The sequence below is a fragment of the Sinohyriopsis cumingii genome, chromosome 1, assembly GCF_028554795.1.
Source record: "Sinohyriopsis cumingii isolate HCF-2022 chromosome 1, ASM2855479v2, whole genome shotgun sequence".
Taxonomy (NCBI): domain Eukaryota; kingdom Metazoa; phylum Mollusca; class Bivalvia; order Unionida; family Unionidae; genus Sinohyriopsis; species Sinohyriopsis cumingii.
This window is the reverse complement of record NC_142961.1, coordinates 162,174,113-162,193,928: the sequence shown is the minus strand read 5'-3', so window position 1 is coordinate 162,193,928 and position 19,816 is coordinate 162,174,113. Positions and strand designations below refer to the sequence as shown.

The 19,816-nt window shown below is 35.7% G+C and overlaps 1 protein-coding gene across 1 annotated transcript; it reads left to right on the top strand.

The window, feature by feature from the left end:
• The first annotated feature begins 18,026 nt into the window (after positions 1–18,026).
• Positions 18,027–19,481, top strand: LOC149808266 (uncharacterized). Its single transcript, XM_089950307.1, has one exon. It carries the CDS (start codon positions 18,119–18,121, stop codon positions 18,854–18,856), a length of 738 nt encoding a protein of 245 aa, XP_089806433.1. The 5' UTR covers positions 18,027–18,118; the 3' UTR covers positions 18,857–19,481.
• The last annotated feature ends 335 nt before the right edge of the window (positions 19,482–19,816 follow it).

Sequence of the window (19,816 nt, the reverse complement as noted above, 5' to 3'; positions counted from 1 at the left end):
GAAAACGAATCGTTAATGTGAGTCTAATTATGGGACGATTCTCACTGGTTGGCAAATGATTTTGTAATTTCATTAATATACACAGTAAAGTTTCAGTGACGGCAAATATTGTAGGTGACACACGAGAAAATAATCAAGTAAATTCTGATGGTTTGGTCTTTTTCCACCAATAAAATATTAATATCAAAAAGGAGAAATCTAAGTTAGGTACGAATTAACTTTGCCAAACTTCAAGACATGCTGGTCACATGGAGAACATCATTTTTAAGTACGTGACGTTCTCTGCATTCAAAAGGCGACAAAAAACTTTCTTATTTATTAACTATTGTCTCGTTCAACTTAAAAGATTTTTTTTCTCGTCCTCATTAACAAGTTTTGTCGCGTGCATTCTTGTTACTATCTGGGTCAGTGATTAGCGTACCTGACTCTCCACCTGATGGATGTGAAGTCTAATCTTACCTTCAGCTAAGCACATTTCGGCTACCTTGGTATGTATCTCTGCAAGCATCTCACTCTAAATGCACTGAAACAATATAACTTTCCTGTGATGCTATGCGCCAAAAGCAAACAAAATACCAAGAAAGAATCCGTCTACCTGAAAGTGAGAAAATCAGAAAAAATTCTACGATTGGCCTCTGATATAATGTGCAAGATTGTAAGTAGGGTTCAGCTGCACACAAAACGGACCATGATCGTTTATTGAATAATACGACGGTTGTACTGATTACTCCTAACAACCTGTAATATACAACGGCAGATCTGAGTCTGCATTTTACAGTTGGAATTGTGACACATGTGAGAACCGTATGTACTCACTTTTAACACGAGCTCTACTGCTCACTGCGCAGACCCAGATTTGGACATGTTCAGTTTATTAAGAGTAATCAGTAAAACAAACAACATAGACCTTGATCTACATGCGCATTATGCTACCACAGATCAGTATCTTTTTGATTTCAGTTGGTATCGTCCTACAATCGAGTACAGATGGCTTATTTACATTATCATATAGATATATTTATTGCTTTCAATTTTTGGATAAATATTACTGAATAATGCAAATGTTATCTAGGTATTAACTCTTGTTTCTTTGAAAGATTCAGTCTCTTTTTTCTGGATCATATTAATTTTTTGTGTCACAATATCCAGCTAATTCGTTATTACATCGCAAAGAAATAAGAGAGCGTATACAAAGGAAAACCTCTGAAACATCTATACAATCATGTTGACGAAAGAATATGTTTTTCACCGGTACTCATTAGAACAGCCCTGCAGTGATGTCTGTGTCAAGCTGTTATAAAGACCCGAACGATGACACTCATGCACAGAAATTAATAAGTTTGTATCTTTAAAATTAAAATTTCCATTAATTCGTGTTATGAATTAACGTAAGGAAATCAGAATTTGTTATATAACAAAGTTCTTTCCTTTCACAATCATTCTTAGATAACAGTCACATTGTAGAGTGCATGTGCCATGTGTTTATTGAAACTAATAAGTGTATTCATAGTATGATTTCCTCCACACCGAAGTGTGTGTGTGTGTGTGTGTGTGTGTGTGTGTGTGTGTGTGATTATAATTAAGAAAAAAAGAAACAAAATCAACACATAATTAAAGGATATAACAGGTTTGAAAAGCTAATTTATCATGTGAGTGCACAGAGCCAAATGTAACACAGGTCCCGCACATCCTTCATATGACCAGTTTAAAAAAAAATGTTGATGTGTTAACATTCTGACAATACACTTAACACACACACCGTACACATATAGTCTCTCTCTCTCTCTCTCTCTCTCTCTCTCTTCTCTCTCTCTCTCTCTCTCGTGGCAGCATCTTTCCGTTTACTCTATCAAATTTCTTAAGATAAGTAAATATTGATACCAATGGTCATACGACGCAAACATGGACTTTTTGTAGACTGTCATTTCGGAAGTTGTTGTTGTTGTTGTTGTGGGGTTTAACGCCATTTTGCAGCACATGATAGGCTATACATGGCGGCCAGTATTAATGGTGGAGGAAGAACCAGAGAAAACCCCAGAAAGAACCACCGACCCACGAGAAGCTACTGGCAAGCTTTCTCACATACCCACATTGGCTGAATCTTAGACTCGAACCGCCGCAGACAGAGGTGAGATGGCAGTGATCCGTAACGAAGAGCGCTTTAGACCACTCGGCCACTCGGGGCCCCCATTTCGGAAGGGATATAATCCATGTTTATTGAAGAAATCACCACAATGGATGCAAATCATTTTCTAATAGAGCAGTATAAGAGAGTAAACGTTAAGCGAGAAAGTTTTACGTTCAAAATGACCAAGATTTAATGCAAACAAATAAATAAATAAAAACAACAAAAAGAAAAGGAAAAAAGAAGTCATGCGCACTGGAAATATTTAATACAAGCAAAATAATCAATAAAACTTGAAATAGATATTATTTTTATTCAGTTTTAACAAAGTGTTATGCATTCTGAGTTAATTAAATTGTATCATTAATTAAAAAAAAAAATTCTGCGATTTTTATTTAAAATAATGAAATTATGACAAGAAAAAAGCGGAAAGCAAGTTCTTCTATTATAGTTAATAGGTATGATATTTTTTTTTGTCTTTTTTGTCTATACAGTCTAGAAAATTGCTAGGTGATGCAAAATTAAGAACTTGGATTCACTTTTGCACTTATTTGTCAAAAAGTTGACAATCCCGGTTTCCTGCCATTCCGATGTTGATTTTTCTTGAAATGATATATGTTTGCATTCTCAGATGTGTAGAAACCAGGACGTCTCTAATTCCTTCAATGAACAAAATAATGAGCTTCGTTTACTGTGCTATATGATTAAATATGTATGCTGATTCTATTCATCTTTTATGAGTAAAGATTGAAAAACAATATAATGTTATTTACAAAAAGGTCTTCTTCTTTACTGACGCAAATATACTACGCCATGTCACGTAGGATTAAGTTCGTATAGGTTTCAATCCTTTTCAGGGCCGTCAACAGTGGACCTTGCATTGAGAGAGCAACATGTTTCTCAAGGCTATATCGTGTATGTCCAGCATCGCCATTAAATATACAAAAATATCATTGGCAACACGAATAAGTAATCTAAATGCACGTAGTCATATGACTAGAAGTAAATATGTTCCAGTCAAATGACGAATATTATAATCATGTCAGTAACAATAACATAGTTAATAAACATTTTCTCTGGCACAGAGCAGACCTTACCCCAAACCCCTAAGACAAACAATTAACAGCTTTATGACGTAGATACGAGTGCCTGATACCTTTCCGGATGAAAAAGTAGATACAAGAGGAACAAGTTCAGATCGCCCGATAACAAGGCTGAAGATATGTTCTGTCTCGAAAATATTGTACCTTCTGTTCTAAACCACTGAGAAGAGATGAATATTTCCAAAATAACAGTATCAGTTTTCTTCTTGGAGTATGTTTAGTTGTGTTGTACGTCTATTTTCTTTCCTAGTGAAGTAAACTGGGTTAATTTCAGTAAAAGAAGACTGTTAAAATAGAAAAAAGAATATCAGATAGGCAGAATATAGCCAAAGTTAGATATCGATAAGATCGGCAATATATATATATATATATATATATATATATATATATATATATATATATATATATATATATATATATATATATATATATATATATATATATATATATATATATATATATATATATATATATATATATATATATAAAACTGTATTGCCGATGCATTGAGGTCAAAAGCACATGCCCAGCGTCGCCATAATTGTATAAACTTGAGGTTGTTGTTTGTAACATGAACAGAAAATTCAATGCAAGGTAAATACGTATCGCTATTTTTGTGAGACAGCAGGCAGTAAACACAATAAAGTCTAACAATATCTCTTTTATAGACAACATGTGGTGAAGTTTATTCAATATCAGTCAGTTTATCTCTCACAAAAAGAATATAATAGCCAAAATAAAACTGGTGTATCCGTCCTATGCTTTAAAACTGTAGATATAATGTTTGACGACTTATAACATATGAACAAATAAGAACAACATTAACAAATTAATTCAAAAATCATGGTCAAAATTGCGTACAACGGAAATAAAGTGAAAAGAAACAAAATATAGTATAAGATACAGAAAATTAATTAAAGTTAATTAAAATACAAATATGTACGCAAAAGATATGGCTTATCAGCCTGAAGTTGTATCTAGGTTTATGTTCATTTCAGGTTTCAAGTAAAATCTGGGATCTTCGTGAAATTAGCTGATATATGTTCGTTCTGTTAGAGAACATTTGCATAGTGAGCCACCTGCGTCAAGTTTTGTTGCATCCTATAAGGGAGAATAGATTTAGCCTGAGAGCCAACTGCGTCGATTTCTATTGCATCCTGAAAGGGAAAATAGAGCTACCTTGAGAGCCACCTGCGTCAATTTCTGTAGCATTCTATAAGGGAGAATATATCGACCTGAGAGCCACCTGGGTCAATTTCTGCAGCATCCTATAAGGGAGAATAGATCTACCCTGAGAGCCACCTGCGTCAATTTCTGTAGCATCCTATAAGGGAGAATAGATCTACCCTGAGAGCCACCTGCGTCAATTTCTGTAGCATCCTATAAGGGAGAATTGATCTACCTTGAGAACCAACTGCATCAATCTCAGTTGCGTAGCTATATATTTCTTTTCATCACTTTGGCAAATTTTTAAACAAAAAATGCCTTTCATATATCAGTTGACAAATATGCCTAAAATAATGTTACCAACTTTACTAAGTAGATTTGGCTCCATTCATGTTTGATGGAAGAAGATGCCTTAGATCTCACAATTCATCCTCAATTGTATTAGTTAATTAATTTAATAATTAGTTACTAAATTAAGTAAGTACTTTGGATTGTAGAATCTTACGACAAAATGAGCATGGCAACATATCTTCCAACTTATTTTGAATGTCTATTCTGCAGAACTGGACGGACTCAACATGTCCGTTACGTATATATGAAATATTTGCTCTAATTTTAATGTGGGCAAAAACATTGTTTTCGTTTGTGGTGTCATATCGTTTTTACCGATCACTACCGCCTCGTCTATGTTCACGTGAGTTCGAGTCTCGGGCTCGGCCTATGTAGGTATCTAAGAAAGCTTTCCAGTAGATTCCCATGGGTCGGTGGTTTTCCCGGATTCTTCCTCCACCAGTTATAATGGATACCATGCATAATAACCCATCATGTGCTGAAAACTGCGTCAAGCACACTAGAGTAACAAAGTACTTCATACAAAGAGCTTTAAATGGAAAAGCCTATGAAGAAAAAAACCCACACCCCTAAAATAAAAATACTAAAAAGCACAACAGTGATCGACTTTAAAATTTGCTCAAACATAAATAAATTAAATCACTATTATCAAAGTTCAATAAAATGAGGAGGAAAATCTTTTCACAGCAATAAAACAAACAATTTTTAAACAGAATCTGGTGTTATGTAAGAACGGTATTCCTCTTTTAAAAACAAGAGAACTCAAGGGAACTAAATCTTGCTGGAAACATTTAATGGAATTCCTTATATAAAAAAGTATAGTGGAAGGGATGTTATAGTCTCGTCGGATATGCGAGAAAGAACCACTAACTAAGCTCCCATAGTAAACATATGGAAACACCGTGATATTAAAACTTCAATAACTTTACATTTCTAAATGCTCATGATCAAACCTACATTTGTCAGTATAGACCCATCCTTGCTGCAGGTTTCTCTGAAAAGAAAACCACATGACTCGCGGCATTTTAAGTCTATTTTTTTTAAAGTGTATTATCGATTCTGCACCTAGACAATCAGTCGCTAATTTCAGCAAGGAGTGTTCCAAAGTCAAGTCTGTTAAAGGACAGAAATTCCATCACTGGAACATTAGCTTTTTTTTTCTTCTTCTTACAAATAGGATAATCTCTCAAAAGATTTTTTATACTAAAATGTTACTTTTCATCATTAACAAATCATGGCTCTCCAGACCGATATATACTCTATTTTGGGTTCACCCATTTCTAGACTGGTTCCCGATATTTTCATACAATTTTTAAACATTATATCCCTCGACAAGCCTGCACGAGGAGAGAGAGAGAGAGAGAGAGAGAGAGAGAGAGAGAGAGAGAGAGAGGAGACAACACCATTATTAAATTTTATAACAAAGACGTCAGATAGCTTATGTATTACATGGAAAAAATTTCTATTGCTAGATCTCGCACAATAATCATGGGAGACAACTCTTACCAAGAGTTCAAAAAATTGTACGTGTTCAGACAATACATGAAACACAATATTATCTGACTTTCATAATATCTGACTTTCATGATGAACATCACATTTAAGAATTTTAAAAAACTAAAAATTCAAAAATAAATCTTCTTGTTATAACAGGTTATTGCACGAGACTGGTAGCATGGATTTCGTTCGGGTTTTGTACAAATATTAAAAAGATCGATCTTCAGCGTCCTATAATCAACATGCTGTGACTTTAAATTAGAATCGATTAATCATTAAAGTCATCAAAAATGGCTTTGTTTAAATACAAATATAACAGACCAGGGTACCCAGCGTGCGGTAGAGCCTCTTCCTGGCACGGAGGGTAGGTACTAGCACAAAATGTATTTAAAAAAGCAAACGAAAAACAACAAAACCAAACAGTCCAACCTCTCAATTTTACTATCTGTTTACTCCTGTCATTTCTCTTGCACAATACATCATACTGTCGTTTTAATTTTTCCGCTCTTTCATCCTATTATATAGAAAATGATAAAGTGGTGCCCAGAATAGTTTTAGAATTATTATAAATACACGCATTTCAGTCATGATTGGTGTTCATTGAAGCACATTTAAATATATGAGAACCCATCTTTTATCACAATATTTGACCTTCCGCTTGCTGTAAAAGTTATATAAAAACAAACGCGGGCAAAAACAGTGTCAAACTTGTTTGTTTTCTTCTTTTTCTTTTCAAATGTCAAATAAGTTGAATCTTTTAAGATGTCTTCGGGTTTTTCTAAATCTCTCAAAACAGTTATTGTAGGGTCCGGTTGTCCGGTTGAGGCATCACCGCTATTAAATTAAGACGGTACTTTTGATTTCAGAATAAAACTTATTTTAATAAATGTCTGACTTCATTTCATTTAACTGACTATGAACTTAGGCAAAAAGAAAATAGAGATGTGAGGAAAACAACCTTCATAATGTTAACATATGAGTTACATAGGACTATGACATAATTCGTTTACTCAGCTTTTTATTTGTTCTGCTCGCTTTGCCGGGGGGTGGGTGGGGGCATGTGGCCAAGTGGTCTAAGGCGCTCGCTTTTAGAGATTGCCCACACCTTACATTAGTCATGGTGTGTTCGAGTAGACTCTGTGTGTGTGTGTGTGTGTGTGTGTGTGTGTGTGTGTGTGTGTGTGTGTGTGAAAGCATGCTAGTAGTTTCTTGTTCGGTCGATGACTTTCCCGGAGTTTTCCAGAGCTCTTCTCCACCGAATATACCGACCGTTATATATAGCCTATCATGTACTGAAAAATGATGTGAAACTCACACAAATATGCTTGCTCCACTATCTTTGTTCACATTCACTACCGCAGCACATTCGTTAGCCCCAGAACTAGCAAACTGTGCTATTCTCTTACGGCAAATAAATACACCGTGAAAATTTGTTCGCGAACCGAGAATTGTCACACTTAAAGATGCTCCAGGGATTAACCCAATTTTCTAAAAACCTCGCCAACTGTGGAAATGTTGGTAACATCTCCGATCACGAATTTAATCACCTAATCGTCAAAAGAATGTATAGTAATATTTACATTGGGTTAACGCCTGAGTGTGAATTGCAGAACCTCAAGGAGACTGATCTGCCAAATCACGACCATGTAAAAGTGTTTGATCAGGTAAAATGTGTGACCTGATACTCGAGTGTTAACAGTGTGGGCCCATACTAAAATGATGGAACAACCGTTCGATAATCCTGACTGAAGCAGAAAATGTCAGGTCAGGAGATTTCGTTTACATGCACGGACATTTAAAAGACACTGATCTAGATATTGAAATAAAACGATCAAGCACACATGCGTCAAGTTTCATAATCTGGATTTGCCAATTTCAAGATGATGCGATACGCTGGATACATATTGAATCTGATATCAGGTACACGTCATTTCATTATAACTCATACATGTCGATATTGTTCACCACGTAATATGTTTCATTCCAATGGGGTATCGGGTGTCCGAGTGGTCTAATGCACTCTCCGTTATATATCACTCACAAATCTTACCTCTGTCGTCTTGAGTTCGAGTCTCGGCTAGATCAACGAGGGTATATGGGAAAGCTTGCCAGAAGCTTCCGTGTGTGGTTCTTCCCGGGGTCTTCCCGTGTTGTTCCTCCACCAACTAGTCTGGCCACCATGTATAGCCAGCCTCTCATGTGCTTAAAAATTGGCATCAAAGCCCACAAAATCAAAATCAAAACTGGTTCTCTCGTAACTGTACTCTTCTTCATCGTGTAGTCTTTCACTCTTAACTGTTTGTATGTTCGCCATGTAGTTCGTTTCAACTTACCAGCTCCCCACCCCAACCGGAAGTTGTTCTTTTGACTTTTACAATATTTAAAAAATTGATAATTGCATGAGTTAAAATTTTCCTTAGCTTTTAAGAAATAGCAAGTTTAGTTTTTCTAGTAGCTTAGTGTTTCTATAGCCATTGTGTGCTTTTCTTTTTATTGTATGCTAAAAGCCGTCATTTTTAAAATCCCACAATTGAAGGAATACATTCCTACCGTGATACTCACAAATACTGACACAGTCAAAAGCTTAATGTGTAACAATGATGACTACAATGATAGGTGTATCAAAATAGACTTATTCAGCGTTTGATGAAACAAAACATTTGTATTCCTTAATGGTAATAAATGAAAAAGTAGAAATATCTATGTAATTGAAAGAATAATTTATCATGGTAACTAACGATGTATTCTTTATATTTCTTTTTCAACATTTGTATTGTGATTTTTTTCTCCAAATAATCCATTATATGTTTTGCATAAGCTACATGTTTCGTGTTTACAGGTTTACCCCGAATAGCATGAAACGGTGGAATATTGTTCTTTTTATATTTTTTTTTGTTTGATTTTTGAACATAGCAAATTTGAGAAGGAAACAACACTATAGCATTTTTATTATTTTGGGAATATTTGGGATTTAATTTACCAGTTCCGTTTGGTACTTGAATTTAAAACTTAAAACAAAGCAGATTAAAAAATATCATACGTCTTAGGCATTAGCCCTACTGTTGCTATTCTGTAAGAAGAAGCAAGAGAAAAAGTACAACATTATTATTATATTTTGTTATAACATATTAAAGATGTTTCATAACCGAATCCCCTATGCTGTATACGTGATTTTCTTTTCAAATGCTACGTAGAGAAGTTAGTGCAATATGGGAGGCAACTCTTACAAACAGTATCACAAATGTGCATGTGTATTATGTGTACATGCAATATTGTTTGTCTTTCAGTATGAACATTACATTTAAGATCAGCATTTTAAAAACAAAATTGTTACAAGCTGTGACAAAATTATATTTACATCGTAAAAGGAACTTCCAACATGGTAAGTTCGGGCGTTTAGAAAAAGATAGTTCTTCGACATCATATCATCACGATGACCTTACATTAGAATTCATCTAAATTATACATTAAACTCATCAAACACGGCATGGTTTAATTAGAAACCCAATTGCTCAAGGCACCCAGCATTCGGTAGAACCCCTGTTCCTGGCAAATATGGCAAATGTCAGTAGCAAATTTAAAATAAATAAATAATTATGTAATAAATAAATAAAACTAAACTAAATAAATAAATATTCGAAACTCTTCTGTTTTTAGCTCTTAAACACTTCACCCCTAATATTCATACGTCATATCGTATGTTGTATAAATTTTGCTCCCACTCTCTCATCATATCAAGGGGGCCCCGAGTGGCCGAGTGGTCTAAAGCGCTCTCCGTTACGAATCACTGCCATCTCACCTCTGTCTGTGGGTTCGAGTCTCAGATTCAGCCGATGTGGGTATGTGAGAAAGCTTGCCAGTAGCTTCTCGTGGGTCGGTGGTTCTTTCGGGGTTTTCCCGGGTTCTTCCTCCACCATTAATACTGGCCGCCATGTATAGCCTATCGTGTGCTGAAAAATGGCGTTAAACCCTACAACAACAACTCATCATATCAGGCATAAAATATTAAAATGTTGCATCGAATTGTGTCTAAAATTATTCTGCAGAATATTTGTAAAAGTCGAAACAATACCGGTTATTACAGCAGTGAAAATTTTTTGTTTCTATTTCAAATCCATTTTGTTTTTTATTGGAGGTTCTTGGACCTTTCTATATTCATCAATGAAAGATTTATTTTTATTGAATGAAAAACTGAGCCCCAGTTATCAAAACACACACGAGAAAACCCCGCAATTAAATTAACACGATAATGTTGGTTACGTATAATCTCTGATTAAAACTTATCCTAATAAATGGTTATTTAACAGGCTGTGAACATCGTGAAAAAAACTTATTAATATGAAGAAAAAAAATGACCCAGAACTTATTAATATGAAAAAAATGACCTATATTTTTTACATGCTGACACAGGACAAGACCTTTGCTTTCGCCAGTAAACATATTTGGTTTATTCGGGTCCTACCCTAAATTTAAAGTCAAAATTCTAAAATTCATGTATCAGAGAACTTTTCAAAATTAATCTCTGTAAATCTTGTAAATACATTTCAACGTGTTATTAGCAAGAAATATTTAGCAGGTGAGAAAGGTTTTGTTCACTATCAAAGTAAATGGCCAAAAGGGTAAAAACTGACTCAGCACCTATTCAAATGAGTCAGGGAGCCATGTATGATTGGTTGAATCCCAGCTCTGACGTGCAAGTAAAACTAGGGATATTAATAGTACATTCCTTCCAAAAATGGCGTGAATCAGTCACTGTATATGTGATAATGTGATAAGCAGATATGAAAAGAACGAGTTCAAATTCATCTTCAACACACCAGCATCATTGTGTAATTGTTTCATTTACAGTATTGAATACGTTGACCAAATTTGGTATTTTCCAGATATCTGTTTTAAAAATGTATTGCGGTATTTTTGTTCTGATAGCGGTGCGCTTGTCTCGTGGAGAGATGTTTTGGAAATTTCAACATCAGGGTCGCTTTTCGACAAACTCTTATAGGATATTTTATATTAGGTTCTCAGTCGTTGTTTTTTAAATAGCCAAAATGTCTCAATGATACTAAATATTATTGTTCTGTTTACTCCGCCATCGTTGTACTCATTCGCTACCGTTGCGCACACTAAAGAGAACAATTTTGAATGAATTACTTTCTTGTCGTTAGAACGAATAAACGCACTGAGAACAATTTGTAAAAAATAGTCTCGCGGAAATACGCTCCTGTTACTGTGTCGCATAGAACAGGTCTTGCAAACTAATGACAAGGTAAATGTCTTATTTAATAGGGCTAAAGATGTGGCCCAACACCACCACCACCACTTCAAACGGTGACCCACACTAGAACGATGCAACAACCGGAAAGCATCTATACTGTTCGATAACCTTTACTGTGGCAGAAATGTCTGCGACGGCAAATCTTTCTTTCAAGCAAGCATTCAACAAGCCCCTGACCTGCATATAGTAATAAAAATGTCGCATGCTTCAAGCATCATAACTCAGCTTTGCTATTTCAAGAGAATGCTAAATACTTGATACATTTCGAAATCTGCTACCAAGTGCATATCACGTCATTCTAACTGCCGTCTTTCCTACTGCGTAATCTGTATGGACTTACCAACACCACTCTCTTTCATTTCTTTGAAATCATCTTTATCGTTGATCATTGCATGAGTTAGCATTTTTCCTCCGCTATAGAATAATTGCTTGAATGTTTTGCAAATATTTTTCTAGTAGCTTATGCATATATATATATACTCCATTTTTCGTCTGCGTGGGTTCGAGTCCAAGGCCCGGCTAGCGTGGTTACGTGGGAAAGCCTGCCAGTGGCTTCTCGTGGATCGGTGGTTCTTCCTTGGGTTTTCCAGGGTCCTTCCTCCACCAGTTATACTGGCCGCCATGTAAAGCCTATCTTGTGCTGAAAAATGGCGTTAAACCCTAGAACAACAACAACAACAACAACACTACTCCACTTTTCCCTGTTAACTTTACACTGCCAGAATCGTCCAGTATTTTACGACACTGAACACCTTAATATCGCACGCACGTGCAAGACACGTGTGCCTACAAATAGCATAGTACAATAGAAACAACTATGTAAACAAACAATGTGCAATCATGTAGTAGGCGCTGTAGATATTAGAGTATTATATTTGTGGATGAACTAATGCATCTATTTCGTCTATTTGAAAGTAGAGATGATAACGGGAACAATGGAGGAGTTTACTGAGTCACAAATGAAACTTTCAAACAATCAAATGAATGAACACGATATTCGCGAAGTCTTCAACAAACGTGAGAGACACAGTGCTGAATATACCATTCTGATCATTTAAACAGTTATTTAGGAGAACGGTTGGTATCTTTTCGTTAATGGAATGGTGCAGACTATGACCAGTGATCTCCGGGTTACATAAATAGCATAGACAGGCATACTGAGCGCAAGGGCTATCGCATATCTATCAGATACGATAAGCCAAGATGACGAAAAATTCTTATTTCTGCTGACTGAATGGACTACTACACACCAGCTGCTTTGCAAATTTTCCACGTTAACTTTCTTGAGACAATGTTTTTGGATTTAGGCTAGCGATAGACACCATACAGGTCAGGTCATAACATAACTGTGGTTCCTGCAAAGAGCATGCAAGTGACCAAGCATAAACAAGTCTTCTTTAGCTGGTAATAAGAATGTCAAAAATATACTTAAATTTTTGCATCTTGAATTTTCTCAAAAATATACTTTCTTAGTTCAGCAAATCCGAATTACGTGAGATACATCAAGGCTTCTAAAGCTTGCACTTTAATTTCGACTACATTTCCAACTGCAATAATATTGTCCTTACTGCATTTAATCGGAAATGAACGTTATGTTCTTTAGCATCGTTTTGATAACTACAATTGAAAAGGTTCATATTTCTCCCACGTTATGATTCCAAACATTCAATGACAGAAAAGAAACACACATGCAGCTGAGTCAAGACACATTCCTTCCTGCTCAAATCACAGACAAATGTATTTTGTATGGAACTGACACAGCTAAAAAATCCAGTCCATAATCAGTGGAACTTAGTAGAATCTACCACACACACACAAAAAAAAACAATCATTCTGGACCAACTGGAAAAGCTGTTGAAATGCGCATTCGTTCACAATATGAATATGACTCCATTCAATTTTAAGTCGACCAACACGATGTTTCTGTTTAAAACTGATGTCGAGTGCTGGGAAGTGCTATGTGCGCATAAATATTGTTATTGTATATTATGAATCTACGATCGTGTATTTTTTTGGAATACAGCATAAATTCAATTACTTTGTTTCGTGTAGTGTATGTTTTATAATTAAGTCTTTGGTAGATGGGTTACTTCATTTGTATGGAGAAAACTCGTTTTATCGGATGGATACTTCATTCCCACTCGTTCGTATTTTCTCATACAAATGCAGTAACCTATAAATATCCTCCGTCCCACCATTTTCGAAATGTAATTAAAGTCTTCCATTTCTAAGTGCAACAACGTTTTGTTTTAGGTATATTTAGTCTCTATTCCTATTTTCGTTGTAATATTATTCAAGATTATGCAGTGTTTCTGCAGCTTTTGAAAACAGAATTATACCATATACAGAAAGAAAAAGCAAAATGAATATCTGTTCAAGGGTTAATCTGGTCTGTCCACTACAATGCAATTTTATTTTAATATCTTCATAAAAAGGGCCTGGAGAGTGAACTTCTCCTTGCTTAACTCCACGGCTAATTTTTTACCAAAACCTATACAGAAAAAATTCAGTCATATGACACACAAAACTTAAAGGACGTTTCCACGTTGGAGAGAAAGGACGTTTTCACGTTAGGGGGAGCTGTACCTTTCCTTTAGTCTATATGGGTTTCGTTTAGAAAAGTCTCTTTAGTGTTAGCTCATTGGGTGTTCGACACAAAAACTACCTGCTGTTTTTATTGACAAGTGAAGCATAATAATAAGCACCTAATTGACCACCTGACAGTGTTAACTGGCTTTACAATGAGACTAATTAGCATATTATTCATTATTCCATGAAATATACATATGAGTGTTGTTTTATTACATCTTGTCTGATACAGTTAGATTCAGTACCTCCTACTCTATCCCCTACTATCGACTGATTGATACCCAACAGTGAACCTTATAGCAGTCAATATCCCTCTAATATCCAGTATAAAGCCGCGCAGGAAAAAATTCGCTGTAGGTATAGACTATTTTCAAAATGCAGCAATTCAAGGACTTCAACATGCTGCAAAATGTGATATTATTTTTTTAAAAGACAGGTAGGAAACAACATTTTCAGTGCATTGACATTATTATAGTTGGCCAATTACATCTTTAAAATGTAATATAAAAAGTAACGATAACAACACTAACCTATTGGTATGAAATATGGAATAATCTTGAAAAGCTATGCAAATTTCAGCATTACAATGCCCGCAACAAATATGAGGTGGGGGTAAGATAGGGTGGAGTTGAGTCACATCTAATATGAAGTTGGAGTAAGATAGGGCAGAGCTGCATCGCAACAATTACAAACTGAGGGTATGACAGCTGTAACAAAGTACTTTACGAAAGATGGCAAATCATAACTGAGTGAATCTTGTCGCGGTTGGTGTGACACGTGACATTTAACATTGACATATGGGCCAGGCCAGCAATAATCGCTAGACTACGATGGGTTTGATGCTCCTGCTGAGACATGATTGATTGTTTAATTGAGATAACGGTTAGAGACATAGACGAAGCCAGGTTAATGTGGGTTAAGTAGCGGGAAAATGTCTGGGTTGGAATAATCCTGCAACAAATTTGTCCCATTGGAAATAATGAGATTTTCCAGATATAGTTATTAAGAAAGCGTGGAAATATGAGGTATTACTTTAACCTGGATATTCGTGACTTAGTTTTCGGCTGTTAGAAAAATGTAATTGTGATTGGCTAAGCTAAATAAGGGGTTGTGTTTCCCAGACGAAATTCAATGCTTTAAGTATTCTCCATTAAATGTTTAGTCAGTCTAAGTTTCTGCGGGAAGGCAAGAAGTTGACTCCGGGAGAAAACAAGTATAGTTTCGTTGAATTTTACAAGGGACAGATGCTTGGAAGTTGAAGGACACTGAACTTCAACGAACAAAGAGATTCGGCTGCATAGAAAAGAGCGAGTCTCGAGAAGGCACAAAGGAAACAATAGCTCCATGCATATGCCATGCAGTGGGAGAGCAGACAGTCCAGCTACGTTTGATGACTCGAAAGGATGCTGGAGAGATAGAGAGAAAGGGAAAAAAAATACGGCGACTGAAGCCTGTCACAAACGTTGAATTGGCAGGAATCAGCCATGTTATGCATTTCTTATAAATTTAATAACTTTATTTCTAAGAGAAGGTGTATGAAAAGTATGAGAAGGTGTATCATTCAAATACCATGTTCAGTTTCATTTTGTTTATGTAATTGATTAAATGGTTATATTTTACATGCGGAGTCTCGTGTTGTTCTGTTATATATGTCTGTTCAGATCTTTGCTATTCCGGCCATTATTTTCTTACTTTGTCTTATTAGTTACTGGATGAGGACAATAACACCCTGGTCTATCATCATCTAGATAACGATAACCAAAGCAAAGCACCGCCACGTAACAAGTGGTGTAATAACAGGGCAGAATTGTACCACAAGAAATATGAAGAGGGATAAGACAGGGCAGACTTTTAATACAACAAATATGAAGTGGGGTAAGGCAGGGCAGAATTGTACCACAAAAATATGAAGTAGGGGTAAGACAGGGCAGAATTTTAATACAAAAATTATGAAGTGAGGGTAAAACAGGGTAGAATTGTACCACAAAAAATATGAAGTGGGGGTAAGACAGGGCAGAATTTTACCACAAAAAAATAAAGTGACGATAAGACAGGGCGGAGAGCTACCTACATTTTTATACTTTGTATTCACTGATGAATGCATAATAAATTTGTAAAGTTTACTGGCTGACTGAACTGTAGCTGTGATACGTTTCCTGATGATCTTAGTTTCCTACAAATGTAGTGTTTCGTCAGTTATATTGTACATTGCTACCTCATCAATGGAAATATGAAAGTATTATTACAAATCTTGCGTGATAATATTTAGTAATAAGACAAGAACTTTAACTCAAGCAGGGATCTTAACACTATGAGATAAAATAATGGCATATGCATTGTCGGAAAGTCATCCTGGAATATGATAAGTGGTAACTGATCACCAATTGATCGAACTAGGGATTGATACCAAAAAGTACAGACTCCTCTTATAAGCTCTAAGATATAAGGGCATCCATTTATATGGACTCAATTCAATTATATCCATAAAATGTTATTTAAAAAGTGTTTATAATTACACTAAGCAATGGATGTGAAATATGGAATAATCTCCGTCAAACGTTACATTGTAGAAACAAAGTTATAGGTTTACGAAAATTGCACACTCATATGTGTGAATCGATGGAAGGACGGATGAAAATTATTCTATATCGATATCAGTGATCGATTAGACTCAACATCTCGTATCTGATACGTAAAAGGTTCAGCCTTAACAAACTGTTGCAGACAGCTCAGTTTGTACAATATTAGATTTACGTGGTGTAGTGTATATGCAAGTTGTGAAAAAAATCCAGAAATTCTTTCATGATCTGGTACAAACAGTATTTCTGACCCTACTTTTTGATTGCAGAGTACGATCTGAGTAAATAATTTATGCACACTTTTAAATTCCATTCAGTCCCCCTCCCAAACTTCTTTCCAAAAACATAAACAGTATAGTACTTTATATTTGCGTGATACGCGCATTGTAGACATGTGACAATAACAGTGTGAGTATGTGACAATAACAGTGTAGATATGTGACAATAACAGTGTAGACGTGTCACGAGCACAGTGTAGATGTGCGATGAAAACAGTGTAGATATGTGACAATAATAGTGTAGACGTGTCACGAACACAGTGTAGATGTGCGAGAAAAACAGTGAAGATATGTGACAATTACAGTGTAGACGTGTCACGAGCACAGTGTAGATGTGCGAGGGAAACAGTGTAGATGTGTGACGAGAACAGTGTAGATGCCAGTTCAAGAAATCCCATAAGCATGACTATGTTTCGTTTTTTAGCAATACACTGTCTTACTGTAAAGGTATTACATGGCTGTTTTTGAATATCTGGCTTCATACCGTATATGATTATGTAAAAGTCGCAAGTCTGCAATTATTTGCCGAGTTAGAAGCTACTGGCAAGCTTTCTCACATAACCATGCTGACCGAGAACGAGACTCGATCTCATGCAAACAGAGGTGAGAAGTGAGTGATTTATTAATGTGAGCTCCTTAGACCAGTCGGCCTCTTTCTTATGTCTGAACATTAAAAACAGGACGAGGTAAGTAATACAGCTATGCTATTTGATACACTCACAGTGACTGACGAAAGTGACACCTGTTTTGAATGGACATAAAATACTAATTACCCTTTGATACTTCTAGCAGTATCTTCACCCGACTAAAATAAATATAATTACTTCAGAAATAAGTTATCGTTTGACTTTTTTTTAAAACTTCTATTTGCGATATAATTCACACAGTTATTTTCTTGCTATGATGTCATATATATATATTGTTTATGCAAAAGAATGTTCTCCATTATTTCATTCGCTGAAGATTCGCTGTTCCGATTTGTAATCTTCATTGCTTCTATTGTCCAAAGTATAGATATCTGTTACAAGGGCTGTGTATGGATCTTTAATTTAAAGACGATACAACTAAATGGCCGCCAGGTGGAAGTGAATTTTACCAGACTCAGATTGAGATTATGGTGGTATTCAGTATCTTTATTCTCAACGTGACCTTAGAAAATGTCAGTGAAGGAGAGAAATGTCAAAGGAAAGAGGTTTGTGCGTTTTAAAACAAAAGAAAAATCAGCATTGACTTCCAGCACTGAGACGTCGAATGAAGAGGAGACTAAACGGGCCCTAGCAAAAATTCCTCGACCGCAGGGTTGGAGCTTCCAGACGAGAGTTCCAGACCCACCTTACACTCCGAATATGGTTGACTACTACCCCCGAGACGAATACACAATGATGCCTCTGGTACAAGGAGTCCCAAAATTTTACGATGGAAAGTTTGGACTTCGACTCGAACGTCCTGAAGATCCTGTCGGCACATCCACGCCTGAAGCATTAAAGAAAGGTAGTCAAGAAGACAGAGGCATGATATTCAAACCTAAAGCAATCCAAGCTGTGCAGACCAAGAAGAAATATGAAGATCACGTGAAAGGTAGGAGCGAGATAAGTTTACATGTTTGTAACGACACAACGTCAACATTGTTCCAGAAAAGTCTAGATCCGCAGTACATTCGGCAGAAACTACTTGAGAGTTCCTATGTTCCCGCACGAGGAGATTCATTCGCAAGAACCGTCAACTTCTCATACCAGCGCCCCACCAGTCATCGTTATAGAGAAGTGGAATACGGTTCGGACGTATTTTCGGCGGATGAACTCGTCAGTGCCCTTAAATTTATAGGAAAACCAACGTTCCACAACACAAAGACACGGGAGTATGATATTAACTTCGGAAAAAGTAAACTTCTTTGATGTAATAAGATGTTATCATACTAAATGGGCATACAGTGTTCATCACTTTCTGTACACAAACGATGTCTGTTTAGTTAGCATGCCCACTGACCTACCTTCCTAATTACCTATCACCACCCTGGATAACTTCTTTTTGTAGTACGTTCCCACGACATATATACATGGAAGACTATCATAAGTATTGTATAATTGATAACTGTACTATAAAGATGACATTTTAATATATGTCATTGTATTTTTCTGCCGTTTTGCTGTTAATGATGATATATTCGATGATCAAAGCAACATATGAATTTTGTTCACAATATACCAAGATGTAAATGTGTGTAGCAGCTAAAGACGAGTTCTTCCTGTGTTTGTGTAGAGTTTGATGTGTTAATCTGTGTAGTAGCTGTAGGCGAGTTCTTCCTGTGTTTGTGCAGACTTTGATTTGTTACGATGCTTATAACTGGACATTTTTACCAAGCCATTGTAGCAAGCATTTCGATTAGTTAAACTATATGACACAGAAAACTAAAACTTTTGTCCATTTAACCAGAAACGAACTACTTGTGTATTCTTTTCACCATACTCTTTGCTTTGAAAATATTTGTAAACAATGGTTAAAATAAAGCTTTGCAATTTATTTCTTAGAATTAGTTATACTTTTTAAAGACTGATTCAATGAATCAAACTTCTTATTTTGCAAGACTCATGAAGATGAGAAGGTCAGAAATCAATTCAATTATGCATTTTGCATGAACGGTCCTCTCTTTTCTGCTGCAGTCCATGCAGCGTGTAACTGATTTTTAAGCTTCAAGATTTTTTGAATCTTTTGAATCTTTTGCATAATGATGTAAGTCCTCAATTAATTATGAATGTTGCCGCCAGGATAATCTAATTGTCATCAATGCAAAAGACCTAAACACCAGCCTTTTCAAATCTTCCAGACTTATATTAAAGATACAAAAAATTTCAATA